General features: G+C 42.0%; 1 protein-coding gene across 1 annotated transcript in view; it reads right to left on the bottom strand.

The window, feature by feature from the left end:
• The window catches only part of ZNF521 (zinc finger protein 521), a 311,441-nt gene that overhangs the window by 169,609 nt on the left and 114,760 nt on the right, over positions 1 to 27,072 (bottom strand). Inside the window, 3 exon segments of the mRNA XM_070361523.1 lie at positions 7,207 to 7,238; positions 7,241 to 7,726; positions 7,729 to 10,557. Of these exon segments, the coding sequence (XP_070217624.1) occupies positions 7,207 to 7,238; positions 7,241 to 7,726; positions 7,729 to 10,557 (3,347 nt within the window).

Below are 27,072 nucleotides of genomic sequence, written 5' to 3'. Positions count from 1 at the left end.
ATTCAAGATTCAAGGTGGTATACAAAAACATTTTTCTTTTTGAATTCCATAACTTCTAAAAGATACTGTATGCACGTGGAAGCCTCAGCAAAAAAAAAATCCAGAACTGGAAGTAAATGCAGGGACAATCTAGGGATGACAGTGGTGGCAAATTCAATGCGTGATGCAATGATCAGTGCATCACAGCGGATGGCAGGCAGTTACTTCCATGTTCCACACCCAGTGCTTATGCCAGGGGTCATTAACTCCCCGTTCCAGTGCACTGTAGATGCCAAACAAATACTGAACACAACAACAATAAATCTGAAAGCAGATTAAACTTGGCAAAGCAACTAAGGGTATTCCAAGAGCATTTTGAATTTTACATGTCTATTTGGTCATGTCATTTTTCTACATAATTTTAAGATATTATTTATTTAGAGGAAACGTAACTCATTTATTTTTGCTTCTGCTGCTAAGTCACTTCAGTTGTGTCCAACTCTGTGTGACCCCATAGATGGCAGCCCACCAGGCTCCCCCATCCCTGGGATTCTCCAGGCAAGAACACTGGAGTGGGTTGCCATTTCCTTCTCCAATGTATGAAAGTGAAAAGTGAAAAGTGAAAGTGAAGTCGCTCAGTCGTGTCTGACTCTTAGCTACCCCATGGACTGCAGCCTACCAGGCTCCTCTGCCCATGGGATTTTCCAGGCAAGAGTGGGTTGCCATTGCCTTCTATAGCTTAGCAAAACTTAGCACCAGCCATTTGAGATACAAAAACTTTGACATTTTTCTTTTAACCTCATATGGAAATTTTTATTATACAAAATAAATCAAAAAACAATTCTGGAGCTTAAGTAGGCTCTGAAATTGTCTACATGTACATTTCTATTTTCAGTGTAGGAACTATAAAGGAAGAATATCAAATTTGAGACACTTAAATCAGACCTTCACACTGAAGATGATAGTTGAATTGTTGGAAATTTCAAGTCTTTTAGCCTATTTAATATGTTTTGATCACACCTAATTTTAAAGCATCTCATTAGTTTGGGTAAACTTATTTACCTCTGTAGGTATGAGTTACTAGATATACCTGCATCTGGGCTTCCCAGGTGGCTCAGTGGTAAAGAATCCGCCTGCCAATATAGGAGATTCAGGAGATGTGGGTTTGATTCCTGGGTCAGTAAGGTCCCCTGAAGAAGGACATGACAGCCCACTCCCATAGTCTTTGCCTGGGAAATCCCATAGACAGAGGAGCTTGGTGGGCTACAGTCCCAGCGGGTCGCAAAGAGTCAGACATGACCTAGAGACTAAATAACAACAACAATACCTGCATATACATCCAAAGATGGAGTATACACTATTTTGTCACTCTGAAGTACTGATATTATGTTGATTTATTCAATTGATATTTATCAAGCTCTTGTGATAAGTTGTTGGATGTTCATAGGTGAGAAAAGGGAAGATGGAAATAAGTAAAGAAAAATGACTATTTTAAAAGAAAATCTTTAGGAGGAAACCAACTTTTTGATAAGATTTTCAGGCAAGGCCCACTTACAGCTTAGAAAGAGCAAGTGGTACAGAGAAGCTGATTGAGAAGTGCAGGTCAGGTGAGGAAGCAAGACAGGTGAAGACTCCAAAGCAGACACGGCACCCCGCCGGAGGCTGGGAGGCTAAGGCACTTAGCACACGGAGGCAACGCTGGAACACGATGAAGGCAGCCAAGCTGGCCGGGATGTGCACGGCCTCATAAACTGGTGAGAGGTTGGAATTTTATTTGAGAGAAATGGAAAGGCACTGAAGAATTCTATGTGACATCCTGAGATTGACTGACATGCCCACAAGATGCCTTCCCACTTCAGCAGGAAGACTGGATGAGAAGCAGGCAGAAGAGCAATTTCTTAGAAGGCTACTGAGATATCCTGAAATGACTACAGCCTGGACCACGATGATGGCTTTGGAGATGCAAAGAGGTGGATGGGATGCTCACTGGAGGTAGAATCTACAGGACTAACAGATTAGACGTGGGGGAAGAGGGAAAGTTAGGGACCTAGAAAACGAGGGATTCCTGGGTTTCTTGCTTGATAACTGGGTGTAGCATGGATACCTTTACCAAAAATGATGGAAGTTTGGGAAAAGATAGGCTTCAGGTGAGAGAATCGAGAGTTCAGGAAGTACACAATAAACTTCAGAAGGCTAAAAGAGATACAAATTGCAAAGTTAAACTGTCAGTGGAACACAATAATCTGGAATAAAGAGAAGAACTAGGCTAGAAACATATTTGGGAAATGTTGGTAAAGAAACAGTTACTGCAGCATGAATGGATGAGATGCTATGGAGAGAATAGATACAGAAGAAAGAGGACTGAAGAATTCCTACACTTTTGGAACAGGCAGAGGACAAGAAATCGCTAGAGGCAGAAGAAGGAAGAAAACTAGGAGGCGGGACATCATGAAGTCAGAGAGAGGCGCAGCAAGGGGAGGGCCACCCACTCTGTAGAGTGCTGTGGAGATGGACTGGAGACCAGTGGCAATCTTGGCGGCACAGCAACAATTTTCTTGAGAACACAGACCTTGAAGTGGAGTGGGGTAACAACAATAGATCCACAAACACTCAGAATATCGAGAACAGAAGTTCAATAACAAAACAAGACTTGAGTCCAAATGCGGTCAGAATAGGAGTAGCAATCCTATAGTGTGGGAATGCAGAAGAACAACACAAATGTATTTGACACCTTCGAGGTTCTAGTCACTGAGTCACGTGGGTTTCTGCATGAGCCAGCTGTCCTGCCATACTACCCTGGGTGGGGAAAGGTTCTGGGAGAACCACCAGCCAGACATGGCCCAGAGGCATCTGCCTACGATGGGCCTGGCATTGAATTTGGAACTGGGAGGCCTGGATTCTCTGAGCCTCTTGTCTGCCACTTATTAACCATGTGACCTTAGATCTCCATTTATCTGAGTCTGTTTCACTGTCTGTAAAATAGGCAGTTTAATCAGATGATGGTCACTGTCACTTCTAGCTTTGATTCTGTGGCATCGTACAGGCATCTAGGAATATGGAATTGGTAACCCTTGCGATTCATGGGGTTGCAAACAGTTGGACACGACTGAGCAACTGAACTGAACTGAACCCTTGCAAGAGCAATTTCAATGGAATAGTGGGGATGATGTGAACTGAAACGTGAATATATAAACCCTCAGAGAAACCCGGCTATGAAGGATCTTAAGGAAATGAAGGCAGATGGATACATGCTTCCAATATCATCAGGACACAACCCTTTGAGGTTCAGATGGGGCAGCACCTGACCAGGGAGCCAGGCTAGTGTCAACGAACTCCAAAAGAAGAACTAACATTTACTCAACATGTAGTAAAGGTCAGTAAGTCTGCAAGGTGCTTCATATGTGGAAAATGCTAGATATCCAGTGTTCTTCCTGCCTCAAATTCTCTCTGCCATTTATGGAATCATTGCAGGTACAAATTCATATGATTGATAGTCAATCTTTGAGAAGCAAATGGAAATGAATACGTTTTCCTCCACCTCCCGTGTTTTATTCAAAACAAAGTCTCCACGGCAAATTTAGGTTAATACTCATAGAATTTTGGTACAAAGAGAACATTTTTCACAAATTCAGAAGTCATCACACAGAAGAAGTGGGAAATTTAAATTCAAGTCTTCTGTCTTCAATTCCAAATTTCTTCATCACATGACAGCTGCTTACTATTACCCTTCTTTAATTGTCACATACCATGTCTTTCATCTATTTCTTGGATTATATGGGTTTATATAGTACTTAGCCTTCTATAGATTATATCTAAATCCCTTCTAAATAGGTACTCTAGTCTGGAACAAATAATCGTCTTTTTCAGTCTTTGGAAGATGCATTCCAGTCTCTATCATTACCCGTTGTGACTGTAAGTCAGAGTCCAGAAAAATCTAACCTGGTTCTTGACAATATCTGGTATTCAGGTTTTATTATCTCCCAAGGTCTTCTTTTCTCTTCCGAAGCCTCAATCCTCAGCAAGAAGAAGAGAAGAAAATACCACCTACATTGCTAAGTCCTTTAATTCCAATCTAAGTCAATGAACATACACATGATACTTCTTTTTGTGATAAAATTTAGTCCTACATGGTATGCCTGCTTTTTGGCAAACTCTTATGTAATAGCTTCACCTTTACTTCTGCTGATAAAAATTTCCACAATATTCACAATGAGAAGTCAGAGAGGCTTAATTTGACTAAGAAAGAATGAGAACAAAGTAAAACTCTATGTCTTTCTCATCAATGCGTTTTTTTAGGCTCATTTTTGTAAAACTTTACATATCTTTAGATAATTTTCTATGTCAAGTCCAAATAATATGGTCTACTTACATTTTTTCATGGTGGAGAGTATCAGAAAGGAAGTAGGCACATAAAATTTTTATGACAAATAGCATAATAAAGAAAAACAGTAACAAGGGTAAACATGTTGAATAGATTAGTGTACTGTTAAGGCACAAAGAAAAAATGTACAACTGAATCTTAATATCTAGTCAATTAACGACACTGCTACAAGTTATTATTAATCAGATTTAATAAGAAGGTATTCTTTTGCATGGAGTCATTTTTAACCCTCAGTAGCTAGGTGCTTAAAAAACAGTATTGTAAGAATCAAAATTAAAAAGTACTTTTAAATGTATTATTCTATGTAAGTGAAGGATATAGTTAAGCTTTATAATTATCATTAAGATTTTAGGTATAACTGAAGACTTGACCATCCCTTAAAGATAAATTTCCCTTGGAATTCCCTAGCAGTCCAGTAGTTAAGACTTCGCCTTCCACTGCGGGGGGTGCAGGTTCAATCTTGGTTGGGGAACCTAAGATCCCACATGCCTTTCAGCCAAAGAGTAAAAATGAATAAATATAAATAAATAAATTGGGCCAAGATATTTTAAAAATACTATTAAAAAAGGCAAATTTCCCAAATCAACTCTAACCAAATTAACAGGTAAAGACTATTAAAATGCCCTCCTTCATTTTTAAAATATTTCACCTCAAATGGTATTATGTTGCTGTTCAGTTGATAAGTCATATTTGACTCTTTGTGACCCAATAAACTATAGCCCACCAGGCTCCTCTGTCCATGGAATTCTCTAGGCAAGAATACTGGAGTAGGTAGCCATTCCTTTCTCCAGGGGATCTTCCTGACCCAGGGATTGAACCTGAGTCTCCAGCACTGTAGGTAGATTCTTTATCATCTAAGCCACCAGGGCATTTCCCTAAATGGTACAATACAGAGCAATTTAGAAATATCAGAAAATCTAAACCATGAACAGATAAAAAGAAACAGGCAAATTCCTTTCCAAAAACAATCTACTAAGAAATAAGAACTGAATTTTGCTTGACTTTAAATGCATACCACCACAATCATACATACACACACATATTAATTAATTTTAAACCCCTTTTAGGCACTATTTAAATTAAACCTGAATATAAAAACCCTTCTATATATGTAAAGCATAACAAAACAAAAGAGAGGAATAATTTTTTGAAAACATGCTTTTTTTTTTAAAAAAAGAATTCTGTTCAAAAGCATTTAAAAATAAAACATTTGGGAAAATCTGAATATGGACTTATATAAGATAGTACAGATTTATTTCATCTCTTTAGCTGATTCCATGGACAGAGGAACCTGGTCGATGTCAGTCCATGGGGTCACAAAGAGTCGGACATCACTGAGTACCTTTCACCTTTAGCTGATTTCAATAATTTCTGGGCTAATGATACTGTGGTTAAGTAAAATGACCTTATTCTTAGGAAATATGTTATCTACAATTTACTTCCATGTAGCTCAGATTAATAAAAAAAAAGGTTGCAAAGACAGAGAAAAATCTGACAAAATATTCCTATCTGGCAGATTTGTGACATGGATACACAAACACACACACACCTGTTCTTTGTGTTATTCCTTTAACTTTTCTCTAGGTTTAAACATGATGGATATAAAAAGTTGGGAAACATTTCAGTTCATATGATGACAACTAGCAATATTTCCTTGCAAAGAAATGATTTGATCCAACATGCGCGTCATGAACCATTATCAAAACGATGTCCTTCCAGTTTGAAAAGATTTCATTTCTTTAGAGGACAGAAAGGTGAGGATTTACTTGTGGAGGAGAGAGGGGAAAGCAACTTCAAAGTTGGGGAGTCCGCCTGTTCACACAGAGCCCACATCTGGGGAACAGGGGCTCTGTGTTCGTCTTCTCAGCTCTCCCCTACCAGCTGACTGATGGCTATCTGCGGGGAGCTGCAGGGGGCCTTGGAGAGGGGGTGAGTGCAGAGACAAGATAAGGAAAAGGCAGTGACCCCAGACTGAAGAGAGACGGGTCTCCCTGGGGTTTTCATTTTGGTTGGCTCTCCAGATACAGACAGGTAGGAACGGGGAGAGAGCTATTAGAAACCAGGTGATAAAGCAGAAAGAAATTATAATAAAACAAGCCATCCTCGGCTCAGCTTCAAGGAAGGATGACTTACAAAACTATTTCACTGTAAATGAACTTGTTTTTCAACTGTGGAGGGGAGGAACACAAAATGACTCTTCAGCTAAGAAAATGTTCATTTTGAAACCCAAATCCAGAGAGTGAAGACTTGGGGAGAGAGCCTTTAAAACCAACGTGGAACACGTGGAGCTTAATAAATGGAGGGGCTCTTAAAAATTCCTGTTGTGAGAAAATATCTTCCTCACCACCCAGAAGACAAAGACAAACGGTGAGGGTTGACAACGCCATATTAAAAAGCCATCCCTACCCAATTTGTTATCCACAAATATACATATTCTTTTTAATTTACTCTAAGCCAGCATGTCGGCTCATAACATCTCGCTTTTATGTCATTATCCCTCAGCCATACACACAAGTCGGATCTGGGGATTTTAAGTCGCAGTGAAACTACACTGATATTCCAGATCTCAGGTGGTGTTGGCATGAGAGCCGGTCTCTTCAGTCACAAAGAAGACAGTATCCTAGGGAGTCTGCAATTAGTCCTACTTTGCACCATTCAAGCCCAAACTGCTGCTTCCCAAGAAGCAAGCCATCCTTTTAATGGCCAGGCGGAAGAACACCACTGCCTTTCGATTTAAAGCACCTCTCTGCATAAGCCAACGAATAAAGCTGAGGAAAGGGTAAACCTACAGCGGAAAGGGATGTTTGGGGAGGATAAAGGGCAAGCATCAGAAAAAGGCGAGTTACCTCATCCGATTGCGAGGGACTGATTCTGGGCATGGCGAGACTTGCGGCGTTTTCAACTGCGTGCTGTTGCTGTCGGGCACCAGCTCTCGGTGGACCGTTTGAATGTGGTTCTGGAGTTCACTTTCAGACTCAAACTTCACGTTGCAGCTAGAGCAGCGCGTCTTGGGGGCGCCGGCCTTGCCCTTGCCCTCCACGGCCCCCAGGTTCTCAGTCTGGCCCAGGCCCGGTCGACTGGAGCCGGGAGCGATGTTGACCCCAGGACTGGCGCTCTTACTGAGGTTCACGCAGCCGGCACACAGACCGTAGGGCAGGCCGTTGATGTCCAGTTTCACCAGATCTTGCTTGGAACGGAATTCTTTGAGACAGGACGCACACTTGTACAGTTTGGGGACGTGCGGGCCACGGCCAGTGGCCTGGACCGTGGCCCCGTTGCCCGTCTTCTGCATGTGGAACGTCCCGTGGATTTTGAGCTCCAGGGTGGAGGTCACCGTCTGCATGCAAACCACGCAGCGGAACCCGTCAGGGAGTTCCGCAGGTCGGGGTGCATCTGGCAATGCTCCAGGAACTCCTCCTCGCTCTGCAATGGCATCTTGCAGATGCGGCAGTTTCCTGTATCCAGGCTCTTACTGTGCGTGACCTTGTGTTCAGTCAAAGTCAAGAGCGAGGGGAAGCGCTCCCCACAGATGGGGCACATGTAATGTTTCACGGGGCCCAGGTGCGTCTGCATGTGCTCCCGGAGGCCGTTCTCCGAGAAGAAGGTCCGCGAGCACACGTTGCACTTGTAGTTCCCTTTGATGAGCTCGGCTTTCTTCTTGACGATGGCGCTCTCCCCCGGCCGGATGTTGTGGTCCCGGAGTTGGTGGTTCTGCAGGAGCGTCTCCATGGTGTAGGCCGCCCCGCAGATGTCGCAGCCGTACATGGGCTCTGAGGTGTCCACGTCCTCCTCGCTGCCGTCGTGGCTGTTGTGGGACTCCTGGCTGTTGGTCAGTAGGGTCTGCAACTCCACCTCCTCCTTCTGGCCCGGCTCCGAGGCCCCGTTGGCGCCACAGTTGGGCGTCTTGGTGTCGAACACGCAGTGCTTCTCCCGCAGGTGCTTCTCCAGCAGGATGATGGCATGGAAGGCCTTGCTGCAGAACTGGCAGTTGTACTTCTTGCTGTGCGTGGTGATGTGACACTGCAGCTCCACCTCGGTGCCGAAGGACTCGCCGCAGAAGATGCACTTGTGCACTTTGCCCTGGTTCTCCAGGTGGTTGTGCTTCACGTGCAGCTGCAGGTCTGTCTCGTTGCGGAAGTCCCAGTTGCAGGAGGTGCAGCGATATACTTTCTTCTCATTACTGTGCTTCACGGCCAGGTGGAGTTGGATGGAGACCTTGGAATCGAACACCTCCTGGCAGAGGGTGCAGCGGAAGAAGACGAAGGTGTGCATGTCCAGCAGGTGTTTCTGCAGGTCGTCCACCGACGTGAACTGCTTGTCACAGCTCTCGCAGATGTAGTACGTGGAGGTGATCATGAAATGAATGGTCACGTGCTTCAGCAGGGACTCTTGGTTGGGGAACTCCTTGTTGCACTGAGGACAGGTCAGTTTCGGGAGCACGGTGTCCAGGTGGGTCTTCAGGTGAGTCTGAAAGCCATCCAGGGACGTGTACTTAGCACCACACTGATTACAGATATATTCTCCAGCCTGCCGTGCAGGCGCCCCTCCTACCGCCTGCATCATCTTCAGAGATGTCTGCTCTATGGCCACAGGTGACAGGGGACTCAAGGCCCTGGATTTCTTCCCGTTGTGGATATAATTCAGGGCCAAGGGAATGTTTTTATGATTCTCTTTGATGTGCTTGTTCAGTTTAAGAACGCTGTTGAATATGGGGGAATTTGTACAATAGGAACAAGAATAGACTTCTACGACTGGCTCTTTCGGAGTCCCGAGCACTGGGGACCCAAATCGGGAGCCACTGAGGTCACAATGGACCTGTCTTATATGCTCTTCCAGCGAAGAGTCAGTGAGGAACCCCATGTAGCAGTGGGGACAGAAGAAAGCATTGCTGTCCTTTGCCGCGGGGTTCGCAAATCCATGAGAACATCGGATGTGTTCCTGAAGGGTGTTGAGGTCGTTGACAACTTCAGAGCAGAAGTTGCACTGGTAGACTATGGCGGGCAAGGCAGAAACGATCAGACCTGGGTCCTGAGCTTCATGCACTTGCTTAAGATGTTCATTGAGGTTATAGAGGGAGGGCAGTACCTCCAAGCAGTACTGACAGATGTGGGCCTGCTCTGGCTTATCTAAATGCATAGTTTTCAGGTGAATCTGCAGAACCGCCAGACTGGAAAACAACTGCTTGTTGCAGTAAATACAGCTGTAGGTGACCTTCGCCTGTTTACTCGAGGGGACAGTCATGTCCGGGGTCTGCTGAGCGGCCCGCTTCCTCCCCCGACTCTTTGGGATGGGTGGGGCGGCTTCCACCATGGTCGAGCTGTCCACCGAGAGGTTGGAGTCCGGGGTCGTGCTGGACACGGAGGTGTAGCCCACCGTGACCAAGGAAGGGCTGTTGCTGTGGTTGCACGACTCCGGTTGCTGGTGACCGTCCATGTGGCTATACAGCTCCTCGACGCTGTGGAAGCTCTCGGAACAGATGCTGCAGGAGTTCTTCTTCTCCCCGCCGTGCATCTGCTCCATGTGGTTCATCAGGGAGGTCTCCTCCACGAAGAGCTCGTGGCAGTAGACACACTGGAGGGCCGCCCGGTCCTCGTTCGGGGAGCACTCGGGGTGGCACTCGGCGATGTGCTTTTGGAGGTCTTCTGGGAAGTCAAAGCCTTCCTCGCACTGACTGCACTTCTGAGTGTCCTTCATCTTCCAGTCTTCCATCCTGGAACCCGACTGGGAGCCGTCCTTGTTCCTCTCGTGGACCTGCATGTGCCCGTGTAAGGAACTAGAGGACAGGAACCCACGGCGACAAATGGCACATTTATATGGCTTGTTGGACGTGTGAGTCTTCAAGTGGATCTTCAGGTGATCACTTCTGGAGAAGGCGGCGTCGCACTCACTGCAGTGGTACTTCTTGTCCCCGGTGTGGAGTTTGATGTGGCGGTCTCGGCTCCGCTTGTGTTTGAACAGCCGGCTGCAGTAGGTGCACTTGAAAGGCAGCTTGTCGCTGTGACTCTGCTCATGGTGCTTTAGGTAGCTGAGACGGCTGAATGACTTGTCACAGAACTGGCACGGGTACGGGAGTCCAGGGCCACCTTCTTCCTCTCCAAAATCGCAACCTTCTCCGTGGCTGGGGGAAGTCTGGTCCTTGCTCGAAGGTGAGGAAGCTGGCCAGGAGCAAGTGGGGTCATCCTCTACATCCACTCCATCTGCAACGAGAAGATGGGAACTTTTCACTTTCCAGGTCGAGAGTTCAAGAACGAGTTTACTGTACTCTTTCAACAAGTACACAGGGCGGGGCCAACCCAAACCTTGTGAGGGGAAGAAAAGGAGGAGAGACTATTTGGAAGGAACACTTTCAAATCTGAGCCCAAAGCTTTTCTTCTACGTTGACTTTTCGCTGGCTTGTAAAATATAAAACAATATTAAATAGTTCGATGTCTAAATTACCCCTTTATTACTTTTTATCATTCTTCCTTAGGAGCAAGGTATATATTATGCATTGACAATTTTATTAAAATGCAGATTTTAATATATTTAATGTTTCTTTTGTATTCATTCTAAAATGATTTGCATATTATGTGAGCAACTGAAGGACCAAATGAAAAGAGGAAATATTACAAGAATGATTTAAAATTAATGCAGTCAACCCAGATGTCTAATATTTAATAAAAAATTCCCTCTGCATTTTGCTTGTTTTTATAGGAAAAGGCAATTCTGCAGGCCAAAATCTTTTATGGGGTTCTTATTGATACAGACCTTATTGCATTCAGCAAAAAAATATTAAAAAGTAAGCACATGAAAGAAGACAGAAAACACAATAATAATTATGTCTTGTGTAATAAAAGACAACCAGGATTTCTTCAATAACTGTAAGATTCGAATAGCATAGACCAGAAAATGGATTATTAGATGTTAGAAGGGTATGACTAGATATTACATGTGGCTAGGATCAGCCAGGATCAAGAAAAAAAATGAGAGTTTCACAGGGTCAGAATGTAATAGTGTATTTTGTTTGGAAAGTTCAAGAGGTGACCCGCCATTTCTTCCTTTTGCTAAAGCTTCAGCGGCATGAACTTCCTTAGCCAAACAGGACCTGTACTTTGAGGTGAGCGGAGACAAAGCAACTTGTGAAAAACTGGAAACAGGAAAAGTGATAAATGATTATGGTAAATGCTGAAAGATTTATGAGTAACAAAGAGAAGACAAACAAGCCTGAAAGCCAGATATAACCTTAGCGAGCTATCCATAAAGTAACTCTACCTTCTATTAGGTGGTTTTTTTTAACCATGTTTGCAGCAAGTGTACACTCTTACTTCTGTCACTTTCTTAACATCCAAGTGGAAAATGAGACGTCTTAAATAGACTGTGAAACCTTTTTCTGACTTTTCAAAACAATTCTAGTCTATCATTCATGATTAGAAGACATCGCAAAAGCTTTTCACTCTCCAAAGGAGCAAGACTTTTCATAAATGCCGACAAGTAAGGACCATGGAGTAGGGTTGGTGGAGATAGTGATTCTATTAGAATAGGTCTGGTTAAGAATCTTATTGAGGTATTCAAATAAGATGCTATTAGAATGCGATCAAATACATTTTAAAATCCTTCAAAGCTGAAGTTCACTAGCAAGCTATATTATTAACATAAAAGGAGAAACTGGCGAGCATTATGTAAACAAATTCCACGTCTGCTTTCTTTAAGGTAACAAGATTTTACTAGATTATCAACCTCTTGCTTATCCACAGGAAACAGATGAGGATCATTCCTTTCCTGCATCTAGAAACTGATGACAACACCATCTCACTATCAATGCCAGATGGCAACCATCTAACTCTGAGAAAACAACCAAACACCATTCCTGGATTCCTGCCCACTGCAACAAAGCTTCGCAATACAAGTTGAAAGCCACATGATTTTGCATCCTCATTTATATCCGTCTATAAGCCAACATGTTTCCAGCATAAGAAAGAGTTTGAGAATTGCTGGTGTGATTTCAATTTAAAGGTAAATACCTATAAAGAATATATGCAAGTAAACTTGTCAGCCAACATATAGAGAAACCATTTTGAAAAATTAAAAACAAAAACAACCTCAATGATGATTTAGCTTTTCCCTTAAAGAAAATAAGCCATCTATAGCTGGTAGCCCTAAAACAAAGTCTTGAAATATTTTTTCCTAATTAAAATTTTCTAATATTTTACACAATTTTTATATTATAAACTTATAATATTTATATAATATGTATATTATAAAAATAATATTTTATTAAATTTGGCTCAGCATTCTAGAAAGAAAATCTATCACTTTTCACACATTTATTATTTTGGCTTATATCCTATTGTTTCACTTAAAAATATTTTCAAACATATCATCTGTGTACAGTTGGGGAAAACAGTGAATCAGAAATTAGTCATGCATCTAGACTAAAAGAATAGAACTTAAGCTTGATAATTTAGCAAGTGAATCTATTATTAAATTGCAGATTGTGCCTCGGCATGATATATTATTATAACAACACACCAAGAATTACAGAGCAATAGACCATTATACACACGGTGCAATCCTTGACACCATGCTTAAATCAGGTTCTTGTCTGTGGCCATGCCTGATTATACCTATTACCTAACCGTTCTCCTAAGCATAAATTTCAAATACAGTCACGTGAGGTGAGGGTCGGGAGTTTTTACTCAAACCAAGATTCAAGGGAGCTAGAAACCTTCTCTTCACTCTCTCTCCTGTCCCTATTACTTGGTCTTGGCGAAAAGAGGTGATAATCACAGATGATGTATCTCTGTAACTGAGATGCATGGAAATTGCCCTACCGGATTAACAGGCTGCAGAACGGAGGACATTGAGCAGAAGTAGAAAGTTTGAGTAGGGAATGCCACTTTAGAAGAATAAACAAAGGTTCCACAAAAAGTTGATTTCTGTTTTAGAGTCAAAATTATAAAATGCTCATTTGCTAGGACTATAACTGAGCCTGTTTTCCTTGGGGTGCTCAAGGAACTCACTGAGGATACTCCCAGGGGTGTTAGTTCATGCTCTAAGGGTATCAGTATCGCCCCAGACTTTTGTATTAGTGGTGGTGTTGCCAATATTCTCTGAGGTCTACCTTAGTCTCTGCAAGCTACCCATTCCCATCACCTTAAGTTTTTTGGCATGCACAGCTCAAACAATGCTTACATGGCTACTACAGACCTAAACAATTTCAAGTTGTTTTTTTCATCTGGAAGAAACTATGGAGGATTCTTTCAATCCCCGTTACTGAGTCAACTTGAACTTTTTTTCCCTTCAGCACTCACTAAGTGCTACTAACAGGAATGTCTTTTTGTGTTATGGCAAGTTTTCTGCATTTCAATGTGAAGTACTTAACATGTCCACGTTAAATTTTAATTTTTGGAATCAATCACTTCACACTAGCTGACTCTCGGAGAGCTATACCTCTTACAACGGGAAGAAGGAAAGGGGAAAAAAATAAAGATACACAGATACAACTTTGCTGGAAACCAACTCCATGGCCTAAAAGTCTATTTAAAGATGCAAATGTGTGTGCACAGTTACTGCAGATGTTTTTCTACAGCAACTGTACTTGCTGAGTTTCAGCATTTCCATAAAGCACATTAAAACAAGTGTGTGAACACTCGGAGATGAAAGTCTCGAACACTCCTGAGATTTGCAGTGGAAAGGAGAGCCGCCTGACTTTTCTCCAAGCAGACAGGAATGCCCATGATTCAGCAGCCTGAGTAAATAAAAGAGGTCCTTATTTCCTAATTTTGCTGGCTGGCCACACTGCAGCAGCCTCTGTGCTCCTGCCAAAAGGGATACAGAACTGGAACTACACCCAGCCGCTGAAGGCCTGTCTTTGTTAGCCAGCCAGGCTTTCCCGACCATCTTCTGGCAACAAAACTGCCATATCCTGCAAGGAAGATCTCCATCTCGGGCTTGATGGTTCTCTAGTCTGCCTGAAAGGACAAAACAACAGATTTTGCTGGGTCTGCATCGGAGGAGGACAGCTGGAAACTCAGTTAGCGGCAGAGCCACACCTGTTCGGTCATATTTATGGGGGAAAGTGCTCACTAACAGAAAAGTGAAGTCATGCTAGAAGGAGGGCTTGCACAGGGAAAAAGACACCAGAGCAGGAAGTACTACCTCTCTGACATGAGCCATCGCCCCTCATGGACCAACCTGGAAGAAGAAAGCCAAGATTGGCTGTGATTTTATCCTGGCTGCTGGGGGACAGACAGACGAATACACCCCAGGAGGGGCTGCCTGGTAGCCAAATGGGGGGCTGATAATGTCTGTCTACAGCCTGTCACTACGGAAGAAAAATGCTGCTGAGGGTCCGGCTTTTCTTCCACCTTCAAGTCCAACCCAAGTAGTCAATAAAAAAAAGATCAAAGAAAGAGGAAGAGAAGATGTTCAGGAAGGTTTAGGGGGATGCTAAAGCTTTTTTTTTTTTTTTTAATTTTTTGCACTATCAAGCAGGTCTTAGTTGGGCTTCCCTGGTGGCTCAAAAGGTAAAGAATCTGCCTGCAATGTAGGAGAGGGTAAGTTACATGCTTCTGGAGGGCAGGGACCAAGTCTTTTAGAATGCTGACTCCAACAGTATGGGCAATCCTGAAATTATTAAGGAGAAAGACAAATAACAAAGTGGATTGACTCAATGTGTTAAAGAAGTTATCTGAGTCTCTGAAGTTATGGAAACTTCCAATACTTTTAGTTGTTTGTAGGGTTGGCCCCACAAGAAGCTGGCCTACTGACGTCCTTCGCTACCTGAGTTCATTCACTGTAACTACAGGGTTCTCGCCAAACCACCCTTCAGGGACTCAGTATCATGTGTGTGCAAGATTTCCTTAACAGAAACAGGATTTAGATCACCAGTTACTTTTCAAGTGTGGAAAAGAAGACTGAATACTGACAGCTCTGGTACCTCTGTTTTTGGAGGTCAATGACTCAGAATGAAAACTAAAAGTCAAGAGTCTGGAGTTTTATTTCTAGCTTCATAACGGACTTAGAGAGTGACCTGGCCAAGTCATTTAATCTGCCCCTACCTAGGTATTTCACCTGCAATATGAAGATAATAATTCTTGCTACTTACCCTCTGGGGTGTTACAAAGATTAGTGAATGTTTCTAGGGCACCTATCATTGCTGGAAGAAAAGGTGCGTATGTAAACAAAAAGACATATGTGTTGCATGTATTAACGTTTTCACATGTAAGCTTCTTATATGTGCAGTATAAACATATTTTAGCATTTTCTTTTAACGGAACCACTGGAATATCAGCTTTAAGGACTGGCCCAAAGAGTGTCTTAAGCATTCATAGGTTTATATTCAGTCATCAAGAAAATAAAATATAAATACTTGGTGATATCTAAAAGGTAATGAACCATAAATCCAAGCTGATTGTGTTAAATTATCATACATATGATATAATGTTGGGTCTTTACAGACAGATGACCTTGGAATGAGTATTTTGCTAGGTAATTCTGAAGCCAAGTATGGACTTTTGTAATCACCTCTTTTATCCTTAAAACACTAGCAGTACAATCATTGCTGGTTACTCACTCATTTCAGACTCTTTGCAAACCCCGTGGACTGGAGCGCACAAGGCTCGTCTGTCCATGGAATTCTCCAGGCAAGGATACTGGAGTAGGTAGTCATTCCCTTCTCCTTCTCCAGGAGATCTTTCCTACCCAGGGTTCAAATCCAGGTCTCCTGATTGCAGGCAGATTCTTTACTGTCAAAGCCAACAGCAAAGTCCCAATCATTGCATTATTTAACATCAAAATAAGTGCATTCAGTGGATGATTTTTTTTTTAAGTGTAGGACAATAGGCGGAGAAGGCAATGGCACCCCACTCCAGTACTTTTGCCTAGAAAATCCCATGGACGGAGGAGCCTGGTAGGCTGCATGCAGTCAGTCCATGGGGTCGCTAGAGTCAGACATGACTGAGCGACTTAACTTTCACTTTTCACTTTCATGCATTGGAGAAGGAAATGGCAACCCACTCCAGTGTTCTTGCCTGGAGAATCCCAGGGACAGGGGAGCCTGGTGGGCTACCGTCTATAGGGTCGCACAGAGTCGGACACGACTGAAGTGACTTAGCAATAGCAGGACAATAGGTATAAACATGAGATCGAAACAATTTTCCAGGTTAATTCTTGCACTGACTGGAAAATGGTTCTTTCTTTATCCAGCTTGCTAGAGGGAGCAAACTTTTATGTTAGAGTTCATAGTCCTTTTTCTACTCCTTAACTTAAGACAATTAAAGTGAGAACCTTGAGGAAAATATACTGGGTACACAAAGGCTGAGAGAAGTTAGGTGCTATCAAGAGAGAACATATTTTGAAATATGTGTTTAGTAGACACAGGTAACAAGGATATTTGTCCCGTTAACCCAGAGTCATCACAGTAACAACTCTGCATCATCATATTTAAAATCATCTAACCAAATTGCACAACACATTTTTAAAGCAATGATCTAAATTGCTGAAGGATATGGTCACTGTAAATAAACCATTATGCATTATTACACAATTGTTTCCTTTCATTCTCAACAGAAATGTCAACAGTTTTAGAAAAGCAGCCACTTTAGTAACATAACTATCATACTTTTGAAAAAAAACCCACAGTCCTGCATTAAATTCACTCCTTTGTCATACAACTTATTTATCTACTTGAGAAGGAATACTCTTTACTGGGTGTTCAAAAGAGCAAAGTGAACCTTACAATTATGTACAGTTCACAGATGCTTTATAATTCTGTAATATCACACATTGTTCTGGAAGGACCAATTACATGCATTAACAGGCTACGAGGGAAAAGGGTGGTCAGTCATTAATGATAGCAAATTGCGGGAGCAGGCAATGGAGGAACACATTTTTTTAACACAGTCAAGATGAATTCCAGATATCAGAGCTCAGAGGCTATTTATTTTTCCTTTCAATACTCCCTTAAAAAAAAAAAAGTTCACTGCTTAGGATGAGCCAATAGAAGAGATAAGAAGTTGTTATCACCCCACCTCAGCCCCTCCTTAGGTAATCCTGGTGTTTAGAGCCAAGCTGGCTCTTTCACCAGACACATTTCTATTACATGTGCAGAGAAGTACAAATGTTTTGCTTGCTGTTGCTTAAAGTTCACTTGAACAGACGGAGCTCAATGAATTCCATCTTCTACCGCCAAATTAAACAGAAAACAGTGCATTCTTAAGCAGTTCACACTTAACTCCACCTCTCAAATCAGAGGAAAAAGCTGACGTGAAACCAGTTAAAAAACACTCATCGTCTCTCTCACGGAAACCAAGACGTGTTTCTGAAGCCAGACAGAAGGAAAAGCGGTTTCCAGGGATGGGGGGCAGGGGGTATGCACGGCTTTGCTGATCCCATCTTTTGGCTCACTTAAAGATATAGATAACTAGTGATAAGCACCAAGCTCTTGGCGTTCAATAATTGGCAATCGTGTGCTACACATCTGCTTACAGTGCTGTGACAGTGAGCTTTCTACATCATTTAACGTATTTATCTCTCCTTTAATAATGACAGCCATCATCACAGTGAATTTCCCAAATCTGTTTTCTTTTTATCTCAACTATTTTGAGTTAGAAGGCGTTTTCATTACTTAGAAGTCTTGTATTTATGACCTCATACCACAAAGAATTTGAAGCACTTCTTCATTGCTTATTTCATTTACTCATTTGTTCAGCCAACATTTATGAAGCACCTACTATGTGTTTAGGTCTGATAACTAGCATATGAACTCTAGAAATTACTATGTTTTTAAAGTTTTTACTTGCTTGTCTATAACAAAATAAATAATAAAATTCTAGCCTTCCTCATAGTTAATATTCTTAGAATCAAACATGACATTGTATGAAACAGCTTTCTAAACTACTGCAATATAAAAATGTACTAAAATTACCACTGCTAGTCTAAAAGCCATAGCTACCTTTACGTTATAACTGAAAAATGTGAAAACATTATAAAGGAATAAAAATTAACTAATTTAGTTGTTGCTTTTTTCCATATTGAGATTCTAAGAATTTTAAAGGACTTAAGGGACATCTTTGTTTAAAAATAAAAAAATAAACAAATCTACCAAAACAAAATCTTCCGAATGCTAATAATAATTACCTTGAAAATCAATGTGCTTTAGCTCATTCTTTAATAGCTCCACACAGCAAGCTGTGATTAATTCATTAGTGGAGTAAAATTCCCATGATGGAATAGCTTGCATTCAGAATCCTGAAACCACATTCCACAGGTCTGACACCAGCCCAATATCTCACTATTTTACTTGCTGAGAAATTTCTTGAGGGTAAATTCTATTTTGCTTCAAAATCCTTTGCTCTAGGGTGAAATATACCTATAAAGCTTTGAAGATATAGCCACATCTTTTGACATATACTCAACAAATTTCTCAGTTACCATGTTAATCATTGTACCTGTAAGTTAATCTCTTCACTGAAGTAGAGGTAAAGTAAAAGGGATTCTTGCACTAACAAAGTTAAATTTGAAAATGGCTTTATTGGTGAATGATGGACCTCAGAAAAATCATTTCATCATGTTAATAATGGCTTTTTTGAAAAACTGCCCTAACACACTAGAATGTTTAGACAAAGTGATCAAAGAGGAAACTGGGGTATGAGTTTGTTTTGTCATGTAAAACTCTTCTGAATATTTTTCCAGCATGTAGGCTTTGATTCAAGGTTGGCAAACTTTGGGTCACAAGGAATTATAACAGTCCTAAAGTGGTGTTCACTCGAGCTGAATTCCACCTGTATCATACCCACGGCAGCCGCAAAGCTGACATGAATTTTTGGCAGTTTAAAGAGGCCACATTGTATACTTCACTGCAGATAAAGCCACTGGAGAATACAAAAGTGTTGAAAGGCTAAAATTTAATTAATGACCAATTAGCACCCCCTGTGGGTTCATTGTGCGGTAAAGTGATAAATACGGTGTGCTAATATAGAAAAAGCTGTTACAAAGATTAGGGAGGAAATACTACCAGAATTATCCATTTGGTATTATAATACAGTGGTCATCAGTATTCTTGATTTTGAGGTTCCTGTGTCTAAACATGATAGGAATTAAGATCTAAGGCAAAATTATTATTTTCTTTTTATTTTAAGGTACAGAGGTTAAGCCTCACACTCAGCTCGTGAATGCACCTAGCGAAACACCTTGCAGCTGCAACTCAGACTAGTGTGTGTAGCCTCCTACCCAGTCAGTGTCCATGCACTTTGTGGGGAAGTTATATGCTATGTTAGTTGCTCAGTCGTATCTGACTCTGAGACCCCATGGACTGTAGCCCGCCAGACTCCTCTCTCCATGGGCTTCTCCAGGCAAGAATCCTGGAGGGGTTTGCCATTCCCTTCTCCAGGGGATCTTCCTGACCCAGGGATGGAACCCAGGTCTCCTGCATTGTAGGCAGATTCTTTACCCTCTGAGCCACCAGGAAAGACCTTATATACTATTAGTGGTATTTAAAAATTGGTGGATGCTGGACTATCTTGAGATTCTATGCGTATGTTGAGATCTACAGAACAAATCACCAATACATCCTCACAGGATAGAATGTCTATGATGTTTGAAAAGAATCATCATTAACTTTCACATTAACACTTACATAGTAAAACTAAAATGTGATGTTGGATCCGAAGTAACCCCAGTGATACAAGGAGTCGTTTATTTTAAATGGAATAATGTTTACAAACAGCAAAGGATAAAAGTATGTTCTTAAAATAACTCTAAATATGGCATAACAAAATATCTCTACACAGATCATTAATATCAATGACCTTATTTGTATAGTTTTTTTTTTCCATTTACCTAATTAGGCAATATTTGAAAGAGGCAATCCTGAAAAAATGCTGATTATCAATTTGATGGATTCTCCAGGTACCTCATTCTCCCTTTGTTTTATATGCCTCCCTTTAGGTTCAGTTTATTCTTCCCTAGAATGAATCTAAAAATGAAATTCAAACTGGCTCATTCTGTCATTTGTTTCTTGTTAACAGTCCTGGTAATGTATTTATAGGAACCAAACTAGTCAAAAGTATAGCACAGGGAAGGCACGCATGTATGTTTTTATGCAGGACTGAACGTTCAGAACAGATTTAATGCTTACTGCTCAATCATGGCATACATTTTAAAAATATCTTTTCTATTTCTCATTACAAAGTGTTAATCATATAATTTGCCACTTAATATGTGTATATGTACAATCATGCCTTAATGAAGTATACTTCATTAGGGGAAGTCTCTATGATGCAATTTTTTTTACCTAATATATATCACATATATTATTTTTATTAAATTATATATGTTGTATACTCAATCATATATTTAACACAATGCATATACTTATGTATATGCATGAATATGCATGATGAAGCACAAGCTGGAATCAAGATTGCCGGGAGAAATATCAATAACCTCAGATATGCAGATGACACCACCCTTATGGCAGAAAGTGAAGAGGAACTAAAGAGCCTCTTGATGAAAGTGAAAGAGGAGAGTAAAAAAGTTGGCTTAAAGCTCAACATTCAGAAAACGAAGATCATAGCATCTGGTCCCATCACTTCATGGGAAATAGATGGGGACACAGTGGAAGCAGTGCCAGACTTTATTTTTTTGGGCTCCAAAATCACTGCAGATGGTGATTGCAGCCATGAAATTAAAAGATGCTTACTCCTTGGAAGGAAAGTTATGACCAACCTAGACAGCATATTAAAAAGCAGAGACGTTACTTTGTCAACAAAGGTCCTTCTAGTTAAGGCTATGGTTTTTCCTGTGGTCATGTATGGATGTGAGAGTTGGACTATAAAGGAAGCTAGTGCCGAAGAATTGATGCTTTTGAACTGTGGTGTTGGAGAAGACTCTTGAGAGTCCCTTGGACTGCAAGGAGATCCAACCAGTCCATTCTGAAGGAGATCAGTCTTGGGTGTTCACTGGACGGACTGATGTTGAAGCTGAAACTCCAGTACTTTGTCCACCTGATGCAAAGAGCTGACTCATTTGCAAAGACCCTGATGTGGGAAAGGTTGAATGCAGGAGGAGAAGGGGATGACAGAAGATGAAATGGTTGGATGGCATCACCGACTCAATGGACATGAGTTTGAGTAAGTTCCGGGAGTTGGTGATGGACAGGGAAGCCTGGCATGCTGCAGTCCATGAGGTCGCAAAGAGTTGGACATGACTGAAGGACTGAACTGAACTGTATTAAAATATATGTGTGTATATAGATGTATGTAATATTGCCTTATTTATACATGTAACTAAGATGAAGTTTATATATTACATATATTACTTTTATTAAATTATATGTACTGTATGCTCAATTATATATTTAACACATAGGTATATATATAATTGCATTAAAATATATGTGTGTATATAGATATGTATAATATATATATATATATAGGCTTGTTTATATATGTAACTAAGATGAAGTTTCTTCAACGTACAGGACAGAATATACAAAATTCCACTGAAAACCAAATATGAGTCAGTAAATAAAGAAACTCTACTCAGATAATATGTAACTGCTTAGTTCACATGTGAAATGCACCAATTCTGAATAATTTTCATCGAGAAATCAATAGCAGTGTTTCTCTGCTTTTGTTTTGGAGTTTTAAAATTTGTTTTTGAAAAGAGGAATATGGATAGCATACATCTGTATATGTTCAAAACCTATGGGTATGACCCTTGTAGAAGCATGTTTCTAATACCCAAAGACATAAAACCAACTGGCGCAATTCTGGGATCTTGACTGACTCAAAGGTGTCTGCAAGAAAGCGCTGGTTTCTGAACCTTTACAAAGCCTCCTCCCACATCTGAGCTCCACTCTTTTCTCTCAAGATGACCTGATGTGGTTTGGCATGGGTTATGCATACCTCTGGGTCTGACTTGAGGGATCAAAGGAAAGAAAATAAATGAATTTGACTGAAGCCTACATAGAGAAGAAGAAGTCAAGGCTGTCATTCTTAACTTCTCATATATATGAAGTGTTAGATTTAAGACCTGTGAGAAGTCTTAGCCTTTAGAGGAAAAAAAACACTAATTTTACAGATGAAAACACAGATCAGCAAGAATGAGTAACAGGTTACAATTTGCACTAACAATAGCAGCTCATGGGGTTGTTAAAACCCAAGCCCTATTCCCTCCTGTTCAGGCAAGCAGCTTGATCGAAGTGTCAGGTAATTCTCCCAGTCCATCCTTCCCCACCTCCCCCTAAAACAACAACTGCCTCATATGCCACCTAGTCATCCAGTTTTTATGGGTAAATGAATGAACTTAAAATAGTGTTTCACAGTGTTCTCTCTTTGTTGTTAAAGATTCCATTGTGTTTTTTTTTCTTTTATAAAACCAGTTTATGCTAATTGGCATAAGTCTACACACATATATTATTGTTGTTGTCCAGTAGCTAAGTCGTGTCCAACTCTCTGTGATCTCATGGAGTGCAGCAAGCCTGGCTCCTCTGTCCTCCACTATCCCCTAGAGTTGGCTCAATGTCATATCCAATGAGTCGCAGATACTATCTCACCATCTCATCCTCTGCCCCACCCCTCTTCTCCTTTTGCCATCAACCTTTACGAGCACCAGGTCTCTTCCAATGAGTTGGCTCTTCCCATCAGGTGGCCAGTATTGGAGTTTCAGCTTCAGCATCAGTCCTCCAATGAATATTCAGGGTTGATTTCCTTTAGGATGGAGTGGTTTTGTTAGGGGAAGCACACTGCTTGAAACCGCCCACCCTGGCCAGGCACCATAGTAATCATTTGCATGAGTTGTTTTATGACAGGAGATCCTGATAAGGAATACAGAACTAATAAGCCACCACCAACTGGAAGAGTTCGGGAAAGGTCTAAAGGAGACACCACGTGTCCGTCCACTTCCCAGAATCCCTCTCGCTAGCATCCATCTTGGCTGAGCAATGCGTGAAAGACTCTGAATTAGAATGATTGGTCAAAGAGCACCCGGAAACTAATCCCATCACCATAAAACCCCACATTGCAAGCCAGGCGGCAGAGCAGTTCTCCTGGGTTCCCTTACCCTACTGCTCTCCACCCGGGTGCCCTTTCCCAATAAAGTCTCTTGCTTTGCAGCACATGTGTCTCCTTGGACAATTCATTTCTGAGCGTTAGACAAGAGCCCTGGAAGGGGTCCGCCTTCCTACAACAGTCTGATCTCCTTACTGTCCAAGGGACTCTCAAGAGTCTTCTCCAGCACCACAGTTCAAAAGCATCAGTTTTTTGGTACTCAGGCTTCTTTATGGTCCAACTTTCACATCCGTACATGACCACTGGGAAAACCATAGCTTTGACTATACAGATTCTTGTTGGTAAAGTGATGTCTCTGCATTTTAACATGCTGTCTAGGCTTGTCATAGCTTTCTTTCCAAGAAGCAAGCATCATTTAATTGTATAAAATGTTAGGCTCTCAGTTGTATCTGACTCTTTGTGACTCTATGGACTGCAGCCAACCAGGCTCTTCTGTCCATGGAATTTTCCAGGCAAGAATACTGGAATGGCTAGCCATTCCCTTAGCCAGGGGAATCTTCCCGACCCAGGGATTGAAACTGTGTCTCTGGATTGCAGGCAGATTCTTTACCCTCTGAGCCACCAAGGAAGCCTTTAATTGTATGGAAAAAAACAAAAACCTGACAATCAATTCTTTGAACCTGTAACCTGCAGTTGACAAGTCAGGACAGCCTATTTCTTAATTTTACTTCCAGCTACTACCTATAAAAATCACACACACACACACACACACAAACACACACCTCCAGTTTTGTTTTGTTTTTTTTGGATAATGCTTCTCTCCTTCCCTAGGGCTTCCCAGGTGACACTAGTAGTAAAGAACCCACCTGCCAATGCAGAAGACATAAGAGATGTGTGTTTGATCCCTGGGCTGGGAAGATCCCCTGGAGGAGGTCATGGCAAACCACTCCAGTATTTTTGCCTGAGAATCTCATGTGAAGAGGAGCCTGTCAGGCTACGGTCCATGGGGTTGCAAAGAGCCGGATATAACTGAAGTAACTTAGCATGCAGGCACGTGCCCTCCCTTCCTCTCTTCTTTCCATCCTCTCCTCTGGGGGGAGCAGTTCCGTTGGGTCAGGTATTGGCAAATAAAAGCAGAAGAAAAGGTTCCATCAGATTAGCGCTGTGGTCAGCTTCATCTTTCTCACGCTCTTGCCTCTGGAGCCACATTTTCTACCACTCACCCAGTGAGGGATACAATGAAGGGGCCTCCTCACCTTCCGGCACATTCCCTTTCCTCTGTCATCACTGCAGCTACCATGACTCCACACAAGGAAACCGAGGGCTGACCCTCTGCCCAACCAGCTGACCAAGAGCGGCGTTCCTTAGCATAATCCACCAACCTGCACCCCAGCCAGCTGAACAGCAGTTACAGACTCCTCCACACACCCCTCCCCAGGTCTACTGACAGTGAACTTCTAGGGGATAGGCTCTGAAATCCTCAGTTTTAGGAAGCTTTTAGGGTGCTTCCCCTGTATTTCTGAATTTGAAAACCACTATTGTCTTCTACGCCCTCTGAATCATTTAAATCCTCTGCTTCAAGTTCCCTATGCCTGGCCATGTCTTTTCCACATTGGCCACTCCAAACTAGAGCAGGGGTGATGGAAATCTTTCTCTCCCTCACCCAAAGACCAAATTAAATCCCATCTCTTCCAAGAGGCAACTTTTTCAGAAAGAAAAGGACATCATTATTCTTTGCTTTCCAAACTCTTAACACTGCCCGCTCCTACTATGGATAGGACTCCAAGTTTCCAGTCTTTCCAATGTACACATTCAACTAGCTCCCAGAAATTACTTCCTCTCTGTAGAAGTGTTGTTGGCAGCAGCCTGTAAATTTCTAGAAACAGACAGTAACCATTTTGAAAAGTTATAAAGTTCCAAGTACATAAAGGCTGGATGTTACCTGATTCGGCTACAGACTTGTGAGTAAACAGCTCGTTTCAAATGTGAACATGGAAAAATTTACCTCCTAAAGTTTGGTGGATAATTACTTTCAAGCTGCATTAGCTTGATGAGAAATATCAATAGGCTATGAAATGCTGCTCATCCCATGAACCATTTCAAAGAATGAAGGTCGTCATAAAACGGAAGACAAGGCAAATGAGTAAGTGAAGGAGGGAGAAAGGAAGGAGGCAGGGCCTTGCAATGATCAGCAACACTCTCTTTTTGCACTCAGGAAGGCATCACTAGAGCTGCTGATTGCATGCCTTAAGTCTGGCCCTCTTGAGAAACCATAGATATCTTTTTTTTTTTTTTGCACTGGCTCCTATCAGTCTCAGGCAACTTCCTGGGTTCTGCACGTAAGTGTGGAATGTCATACAGTAAATTAAGCCTTCTGCTGTCAAAGCTAGAAACAGGAGGGCAGTAGAAAAGTAGCTTGATCTCAAATGATTTTTATTGGCTTCATTTACATCCTGTTTAAGGTCTTCTGAGTAGCTCAAGGTGTCTTATCTCTGACTACCAGGGGGTATTTTGCAGTCAGAGCAGTTAACATACTTCTCTCTCCCTCCCCTCCTATTCCTTTCCCTCAAGCTCTCTCTCTCTTTTTTTTTTTTAAGCCATCTTATCTTATCACACACATCTCTTCAGGCTGAGGAGAACCCATACTTATCAGAAGCAGTGTGCTCTATTGTCGTTTGGGCCTTTTCCAGACAAATGAAAGTTTAAGTCAAAAGAAAATCAGTTAACCTCTTCTCCACTCGGTTTGGAAATACTCAGGGCTGTCTCACTTTTGCGAGTTCTGAATGGTACCAGGAGCTTTCCCCTGTAATTTACATGCACACAGAGCAGCTACCCCATCAGATTAAGAAGAGCAGGTACAAAGTTGCCGGTACTAAATTGCACAATGACCCTGAATAAGGTAGCTGCAAGTCTGCCTTCACCAGGCTACTCACTCTCTGCCTAGGATCATTTATCCATGCTATCTCAGGAAGAGGAAGCGCCAATGCATGCTAACTCCCTTCAGTCGTGTCCCACTCTTTGTGACCCCATGGACTGTAGTCCACCAGGCTCCTCTGTCCATGGGATTCTCCAGACAAGAATACTGGAGTGGGTTGCCATTTCCTCCTGCAGGGCATCTTCCCAGGGATGGAACCCATGTCTCTTGTTTCCTGCGTTGGCAGGTAGGTTCTCTACCATTAGTGCTACCTGGGAAGCCAGGAAGCTCCAATAATCTACTAGAAAAAAAAAGAAAAAACAGAAACTAAAAGACAGTGAGGGCAAGTGAGAAACAGCATTTGAGAGAGGAGGGACTTCTCTCCTGAGGCACCTGAGCGCTCAGTAGGGGGCCCATATAAACACTGCTGCTGCTGCTGCTAAGTCACTTCAGTCGTGTCCGACTCTGTGCGACCCCATAGACGGCGGCCCACCAGGCTTCCCCGTCCCTGGGATTCTCCAGGCAAGAACACTGGAGTGGGTTGCCATTTCCTTCTCCAATGCATGAAAGTGAAAAGTGAAAGTGAAGTCGCTCAGTCGTGTCTGACCCTTAGGGACCCCATGGACTGCAACCTACCAGGCTCCTCCATCCATGGGATTTTCCAGGCAAAAGTACTGGAGTGGGGTGCCATTGCCTTAGATGGTTGGTAGAAATATATCAGTACACAGCTTCTCTAATAACAGCACACACATTATTCAAATCTCTTACAAAATCAGACAGTCTGCTAGGGAACCCAAGTATGGAGG

The sequence above is a fragment of the Bos mutus genome, chromosome 24 (assembly GCF_027580195.1).
Source record: "Bos mutus isolate GX-2022 chromosome 24, NWIPB_WYAK_1.1, whole genome shotgun sequence".
Taxonomy (NCBI): domain Eukaryota; kingdom Metazoa; phylum Chordata; class Mammalia; order Artiodactyla; family Bovidae; genus Bos; species Bos mutus.
The sequence above is the reverse complement of the archived record's forward strand: the minus strand, read 5'-3'. Positions and strand labels throughout refer to the sequence as shown.